General features: G+C 40.9%; 1 protein-coding gene across 1 annotated transcript; it reads left to right on the forward strand.

Annotated features, from left to right (window-relative positions):
• The first annotated feature begins 264 nt into the window (after positions 1-264).
• On the forward strand, positions 265-5,912 carry IRX2 (iroquois homeobox 2). The gene is made up of 5 exons (XM_032773039.1): positions 265-861; positions 2,380-2,785; positions 3,276-3,971; positions 4,669-4,736; positions 5,407-5,912. Exons 1-4 carry the CDS (start codon positions 619-621, stop codon positions 4,710-4,712), a joined length of 1,389 nt encoding a protein of 462 aa, XP_032628930.1. The 5' UTR covers positions 265-618; the 3' UTR covers positions 4,713-4,736; positions 5,407-5,912.
• Positions 5,913-8,179: the final 2,267 nt, after the last annotated feature.

The raw sequence follows: 8,179 nt of genomic DNA on the forward strand, positions 1-8,179 counted from the left end.
AACTGAGCAGTGGTATCATCCTTTGGCTTCAGCAGTGTGCTCGCCGTCAGATAGAGAGGGTGGTTGTAACGCATTACCAAGCCTGCTTCCCGCCCTCCGTCTGCGGGGGGAGCTGGAGAAGGAGAAGGGGCGGGCCCCTCGCAATATGCAGATAAGCCGCTGTGACGGACAGCTCTGCTTTCCAATGTCTCTCAGAAACTCGAGTGCTCCTTCCCTCAACTCTTCACTCCAGACTCTCTACTTCCCCCAAAATAGAGGCTGGCCAGCGCTGGGGGAGCGGGCTGGCGGGCAGAACTCCATATGCAGCAGCCACTTTCCTGAGCCGGGCTCCCTCCCTCCCTCTCTCCCTGGCTTTCTCTCTCTCCCCCCCCTTGTCGTTACCCAGCTCCTTCTCCCCTCTCCCCATGCCCTTCTCGTCCTGAGTAGTTTGCTGAGCGGATCCGCCCTTGTGGTGCTGGCCGGGGTGCATGGGGGGCCAGTAGGACAAGTCTCATTCTCCGCACAGCTTCCCAGAGCCATCCGGGGAGAGGGAACACGAAAGCAGCAGCAGGAGCAGCAGAAGCGCCAGGGCCGGTCACCCTCGCCCCCTCCCTGCTCCTGTGCACGCCCGTGCAAGCCATGTCCTATCCTCAGGGTTACCTCTACCAGCCCCCCGGTTCGCTGGCTCTGTACTCCTGCCCGACGTACGGGGCGTCGGCTCTGGCGGCCCCCAGGAGCGAAGAGCTGGCCAGGTCTTCGTCCGGTTCGGCGTTCAGCCCTTACCCGGGATCGGCAGCTTTCACAGCCCAGGCGGCGGCCACAGGCTTCACCAGCCCGCTCCAGTACTCCACAGACCCCGCCACGGGATTCCCTTCCTACATGGTAACTACCGAGAAAAATCCTCTCCTTCTTCATTAGCATCCTCATCCTCATCCTCTTCTGCCCCCATCTCCTGCACACGCACCATCCGTAACAGAGCCCGGGCTGCACAGCCAGGTGCTGAGCACAAACTCAGCCGCCTGCTTATGTTTTCCCAACACCACGCTTAGAGTGCAAACCCGAGGTGCCCGAGCGGGGCAAAGGGAGACGCGAGCGGGGGCCCTGGCACTACCTCAGACCGGACCCTGGCGGCTCTCGGGGCTTGCGAACATAAAACCGAGCCTGCCTTTGCTCGCGGGTCCGTTCATAAAGAATCCGCATTGTCTGAAGCAGTTTGGTGGCTGCATTTTGTGCTGCGGGAGGAGAGGGGAGGATTTCTTTTTTCTTGCTTTTCTAAGCCAACGTTTAGTGGAGCTCCGGGAAGTGAGCCCGGTGCGGTTTCAGTTACTTTCAATGCGTTTTATGCTAATGGTTTTAACTGGATTTTAGGGATGAAAAGAAGCATCTGTTTGCGATCTGCGAGCTTCGCTCATACCCAAGATGGTTGTGGTGGCCACAGCTTCAGCGTTCACTGTGTTGTCATTACTTAAAAGGAGCATTTGAAATTGCGTGTCTCTCTCTCTCTCTGTGTATATATATAGTTATAGCTTTATAGACACACATCAGGAATTTAAGGTCGGAGACTCCAGATTGGTTACGATTAGTTCCAGAAAGGGGTGGCAAAAAGGTTAGTTATATTTCCATATAAACAGACAGAAAACCAAATGTTTTCTGGTTGTAAAATACTTCAACAGAAATGGTCGTGCAGTCTTTATTCAATTCAGTGTGAAAGATCTGAAGATCTGCCCCTGCTGACTTTCCTGTCGAGGAACAGTAGATAAGTAGCTGGAAGTTGCAAAGTGTGTTTGTCGACTGTTAAGAACATTAGATGATTTTGGGGCCCTAACTCTCCCTTCTCTAGGATTTTTAAACGTCCTTAAAGTTATTAACTTCCTTAGTAGTATCTTCAACTTTTCTTGCATTGCGCAGACTTAAATAAGCTCAATGCAAACGTTAAAGGGCTAATTAAAATGCTAATTACATCGCATTTAAACAATTCGAAACGGTGCATATCTTCTGATTTGCGAGTTGGATTTGCAATGCATTAGTGCAGTGAATTGCTAAACGGGGGCTCTGTTGTATATTCTATAGCAAAAAGGAAACATCTTTTGAACCTTTGAAAGAAACCTGTAAGGCCTTTTTAAAATGTCTGCGTGACTCAGAAATAATTTTGGAAAATATTAAATTACAAGGATCTAAAATTAACTGAAGATTAAAAGATCAGCGATTTAAGTGTGTGCGGTTTGGGGGGGGAGGTAAATAAGATCTTAATGGCCTTTGGGTACCCTTGTTTGCTATTAGAATATGAATGTCAGATACCAATCCAGGAAAATGCAAATATAATCACTGATCTTTCCTTGACAACTTACTAATGACTAGCAGCAATAACAAATTGCCAACCCATTGTTTTGCCCTTTCCAGGGCTCTCCTTACGATGCTCATACGACGGGGATGACCGGGGCTATCAGTTACCATCCGTATGGCAGTCCTGCTTACTCTTACCAGCTGAATGATCCCGCTTACAGGAAAAACGCCACCCGAGATGCAACCGCCACCCTGAAGGCCTGGCTAAATGAGCACAGGAAGAACCCCTACCCCACTAAGGGCGAGAAGATCATGCTGGCCATCATCACCAAGATGACCCTCACCCAGGTTTCCACCTGGTTCGCCAACGCCAGGAGGAGGCTCAAGAAGGAGAACAAGATGACTTGGGCTCCCCGCAACAAAAGCGAAGATGAAGATGAAGACGAAGGAGATGCGGCAAGAAGTAAGGAGGAAAGTTCGGACAAGGTGCAGGAAAGCAATGAAACTTCAGCAGAGGACGAAGGTTAGGCACAACACGATGGTACTATAGCTAGATAGAAAGGTCCCAAGTGCCAGGATTTATTTAAATGCACATTTACTTTCCAAATTATAATCAAGATGCTGCGGGATATATTTTAAACTCAGGCCCCAACCCCTCTATGCCGTTTATCCTCACTACCTAATCTTCACCTTTAACTGATAAATAACGATAGCAAAGACCTTTTAAATTGATCTAATTCTGCATTGAGTCATTCCCCTAAAACAGCCAGCCAGAGCATTTGTGTTAATAATGCCTGTTGTTCTTTGTGCGGACACATACAGGAAGCTGCTTTCATGCAGCCGTAGTGATAGCCGGTGGGAGTGTTCCTAGAATTATAATTATACATAAAAGGATTTGATTACAAGCGTCGCTTTCCCATCAGTGGTTGCAATGATTGTGCTTGCTTCTCTCCTGCTCTCTTTAGTCTATTTAACTGACTGTGCCCTTGTTTGTTCGGCTGGTGCCCTTGCAGGGATCAGCTTGCAGGTTGACTCGCTCACGGATCACTCCTGCTCCGCGGAGTCTGATGGGGAGAAGTTGCCCTGCCGAGTAGGGGACACGCTCTGCGAGTCCGGATCAGACTGCAAGGACAAATACGAGGACATCGAGGACGACGAGGATGAAGATGATGAAGCAGAGAGAGACCTTCCCGCTAAGTCTGTGACTTCCTCCCCCCTCACCGGAGTGGAAGCCCCCCTCCTTAATCACCCTCACGAGGACGCTTCAAGGAACTCCAATAAAACTACTTTGGACAACAGGATTTCCGAGACACAGACCATTAAGCCCAAGCTCTGGTCTCTAGCTGAAATAGCCACCTCGGACCTTAAAAATCAGAACGTGGGCCAAAGCTGTCAGCCACCGGCGTTATCTTCAGTAACCCCCTCTTCTACTTCGCACAGCTCCGCCTACTCTCCCTCTTCTCTCTTAGGAAGGCACATTTATTACACTTCACCTTTTTATACCAATTATACAAACTATGGGAACTTTAACGCACTCCAGAGCCAGGGGATCCTGAGATATAACTCCGCAGCAATGGCTTCGAACGAGGGACTAAGTCAGACTGTACTAAATACAAGCTCTGTTCACAAACAGAGCACTGACTCTTTGAAAACGATCACTAACCAGCTAGAACAACATTACAGGCCCTCTAGTTATGAGTCTAAGAAAGGTAGGTGACTGATTGCTTCTTTTCTTCCCAAAGGCAAAATGACTTCTATACACACTGTAGATAAAGAATGCTTATTTGGACAAACACCACCACCAGCAGCAGACAAATATGCCGACAATACTTAAGAAAAAGGAGCTGGATGGAGCTAGACAACAATATATTCTGGGAATTTAAAAATATCCCCCCCATTTTTTGCATTTAACGAAAACAAAAAGAAATAACAGAGGAGATTAAAAATGTAATGGACTAAATATGTTGCTTTAAAAATCAATGTTTATAAATGAACCTATATATATATATAAAACACTGCTATCTTTACCTTTTGTGCATTGTGTTTAGTAAAACAGGACGCTAACTTTTTTTTTTTACACTTTTAAGGAGTTAAATATAGTTTTATTCGATTTAAGCTAAAGAAAATACAGTGATCCAAGTTACCAAATTATGTCCACTGTACAACATCTATTTTCCCATACAGTTTTAAAATTAGTAAAATAAATTAATATAATTGATTTTAAAAAGGAATAATAAAACCTGATACACCATTATCCAAACCGCAGCCAACTATAAAATATTAATGTAGAAGTTTTAAATGGTTTAGATATGAATTTTGTGGAAGTGAATTTTGGTACATACACACACTGTATAATCTAGTTAGCTGGCTGTGTCCTGTGACTAACTGACGGTTATATTTTGACAGATCCCACTGACGTCTGCACAGTAGGAGTACAACCATACCTATAGAAGTGCAATCACACAGCAATGCAAGTAAGCGAGAACATTTTCTATTACACTGATCATTTGGCATCAGGTCCAAGACATATTGCACAGCTGTAAACTTGCTTAACGTTAATTTCCTGCTTCATTACATAAGAGTCTAAATACAAAGTAATATGCTCTTTTCTGGTCTTTTTTTAAAATCCGTTATTACAGCTTTTCTTCTCTGCTTTATACTCTTTTCTAAGACAGTTTAGAGGGTTCCCAACCCCTTCATATGACTTAGTGTTTCCTTTCCATTATGTAAAACAAAAATAAAGGAATACTTAAATTTTATATAGATATCTTTAGATCTCTTTTTCAAATAATTTTCTAATAATTGTTATAAGATAAGGTGTTTGTGTTAAGATATTATTACAATTGTACATTGTAAATATTTAAATTTTAAAAGCACAATTACAAGATTTCAGCATGCTTTTCTAGGAGGTTATGGTATCTCTGAATTGTCTTATGTCTGGTTAACAATGGCACCCTTACAACTTTCTATGTGTAAGACTAACCAAAATCCTATAGATCTTTTAAAACTAATATTTTCATGAGAAGAAAACAAAAGTAAGCATTTTAGTTCAATTTTATTAATTATTATTATTATTATATTATTACAATGTAATGGTGTTAGTGCAAAAGTGAAGGATTTTGGATGATCTGGTTTTTTCCTTAGTCCACAGGTAGGTGTCACAATTGCTTTGAAAAAAGTGTGCAAGCCATCATCTCTCCCCGAGCTAATATATAGAACAAATCTCTAAATCCGGATCACATCTTGTGCCACTGTATAAAGGAAGACCACAGAGCACTATTAAATCTACAGACTCTAATTATTAACCCAGAATTTTGTTGGACATACGTGAGTTTGCTGGTATAGTATAGTTTCCCCAATGTATGTGTTACTTTTGAAAACAGATCTGTTTTTCTCAGGATATCTTGAATTGATCACTTCATTGCCACGGTATATATTCGATAGGTGTGATAGGATTTATTGTAAAATTTATTTGTAAAAGATGTATACAGTAGAGATAACAAAGATGTGATTGGAGAACTTGAGTACTTACAAAGAGGAAACAAATTTGATATTTATTTTTGTAATGATATAAAAGCTTCTAGTAATTTATGCAAGTTGTATTGCAATGAAATTGGAAGTTTTGTAAATAAATTTTGCCTGGTTTTTATTTGAAACGTTAATCGTTATACAATCTTTGGTTGTTTAACAAAATTTCTTTACTAATTTATATCTTTAATTGTAAATAAAAACAGACTAGTCTGCAACCATATGGTGTTTTTGGTTCATTTCCCCCTAAATACTAAAAATGATAAATTATTTAGAAAATCATAAAATTGATAGTAGTTGCAATTTCACTTTATGTTTTTAGGATGTAAAAAGCCTAAATAAATTAAACAAACTGAAAATATATGCTTTGTTTAAGTGAAGCTCAGAGTTGTTCTGTATAGATATAGCGGGATAGATATAAAGATACATGTGCATGCACGTGTACATTTTTACAAGCTAGCAGAGATGCAGTTATTTTTAATACTAGCACTTTCCAATGTTATTTTCCTTTTCCATAAATAAAGTGTTCATAACTCACCCTATTTTGCTATAGCTCAAGCAATTTATTCTGATTTTAAGTTATGTCCAGAAGTGCTGAAAATGCAAGAAAACAAAATACCCAGCCCCTATTTTTTATGCTTTTTCCTCTTCTAAGTTGCATGAATTATGTCTATAATTTGGTAGTCCTGTAAGAGATCCACCTTGATTAGACTCAGAAAAATAGCTACCCTATCATTTTAATTTTCAGTAAAATAATGAGAATCCCCATATAAAATAATTTCAGAAAAGAAACGAACAATCATTTATTTTCCCCAAAAGATAAATTGAGTGAATATAACTTACGGTTATAAAACAAGAATAATAGCTTCTTAGATTGCCCTTTAATCAATCATACACTTATTTTTCAAGAGGCTCATCTATTTTATTCCATGATTAATAATGTTCCAGCATGAGAGCATTATTAGATCCCAGCAGGGGAGATCCTGGATGCTTTTAGCTGCTTTGGAATGGTCAGTTGGGGTTCATTATGGTCTGATATTGAACAATTTATAAAATCTTGTCTAAACATCTGCCAGCTCAGATAGGCTGATGTGTCGGAGGATGGGAAATTGCTGGACCAGTTGATATTGACAAACGGATCTCTCTCCAGTGGCTTTTTGTTCAGTGAAAATTAGTGGCCTCTTGCTCGGGTCTTGTTAGAAAGGGCATTTGAAAGTGATCTTAGATACTTCAGGCAGCAGCCCAGGGAATGTTAACTGGATAAAGAGGCATTCTAGGCTGGAGTCAGAAAATACATCCTGATAGTACTAAGTAGGGAAAGGGGCTTTAAAAAAACAAAAACAACAAAAACGTGTATTGGTAACTTATAAAGATGTCAATCTGATTAAGAAAAATATGTCAGTGTGCCTTTCAACAGAGAAGGCAGAAATTAGTATTACAATTCTGGGAAACTGTAGGGTGTCCATAGGTAGGTACATTAAAGATCTTTGCCGCGCAGGCCTACTTCAGATATTGGAGGGTGACATGAAGCAACATTTTAGCCTATAAGTAAAATGCAACTCTGTCTCTGTATATAATACCTAGTACAATTTGACAAAAAGTTGACAAATCCTTCAGAGAATGCTTTGCCTTTCGACGAATGTGGAATATTGATTGTGTTCAAATGTTTGCATCCATCTCAAACTGTTTTTATTGTGCAAAATAGAAACATTATAAAGATGAACTTTTTATTTTCTGTTGAGGCATTTGCACTAAAGCCTCTTTCCCCCATCTTTAAATTAATACTCTTCCCTTTCCACCTCACCCGCCCCCACCAGCCACTTTTTATGTCCCAGGTCCTCCACGGGACACAACGTATAAATTGCCATTGGTAAAAACCAAAAGCTGTGGTAGAGATTAGAAAAGGCTAACGACATTCCTTTGATGTTTATACGCCCAAAGAATTAGAAAAGATTTCCATAATTTACCCACCCTTGCTAGTATTTAGACCTGGATTTCTTTCTGGAAAGGAAAGTAGAAAGACTTGGGGAACTCGCTTTTAAATATTCACTATGTATGTAAAACCCAATGGGTTTCTATCATCCTCTTTGAGAAATTCATGAGTGCTCACGAATCAAAATGGACACCACCAAAAGATCTGGCAAATGTATTTTTAATAGAAAATGAATGGACAAGAATTCCATTGCCAATCTCAGTTAGTGTTTAATAATTAAAATTAAAAGCGGCAGGAAATCGTGTCTGTGTTCAGCTGTTGGCACAATCAGTGTGATTACTTCAGGAAGGAAAGAAAGATGCTTGGACAATAAAAGAGTACTTTTGTGTACAGTTTGTTTCATATTGACCGTAATCAGCCCATTGGGATTAATACCTCATGCCCGTCCCTTTATTT

Source organism: Chelonoidis abingdonii, chromosome 2 (genome assembly GCF_003597395.2).
Source record: "Chelonoidis abingdonii isolate Lonesome George chromosome 2, CheloAbing_2.0, whole genome shotgun sequence".
NCBI classification, from domain to species: domain Eukaryota; kingdom Metazoa; phylum Chordata; order Testudines; family Testudinidae; genus Chelonoidis; species Chelonoidis abingdonii.

Coding starts and splice junctions, on each gene's coding strand:
- IRX2 (XM_032773039.1), top strand. CDS start 619: ATGTCCTATCCTCAGGGTTACCTCTACCAGCCCCCCGGTTCGCTGGCT. Junction 2,786..3,275: donor AACTTCAGCAGAGGACGAAG/GTTAGGCACAAC, acceptor GTGCCCTTGCAG/GGATCAGCTTGCAGGTTGAC. Junction 3,972..4,668: donor TAGTTATGAGTCTAAGAAAG/GTAGGTGACTGA, acceptor ATATTTTGACAG/ATCCCACTGACGTCTGCACA.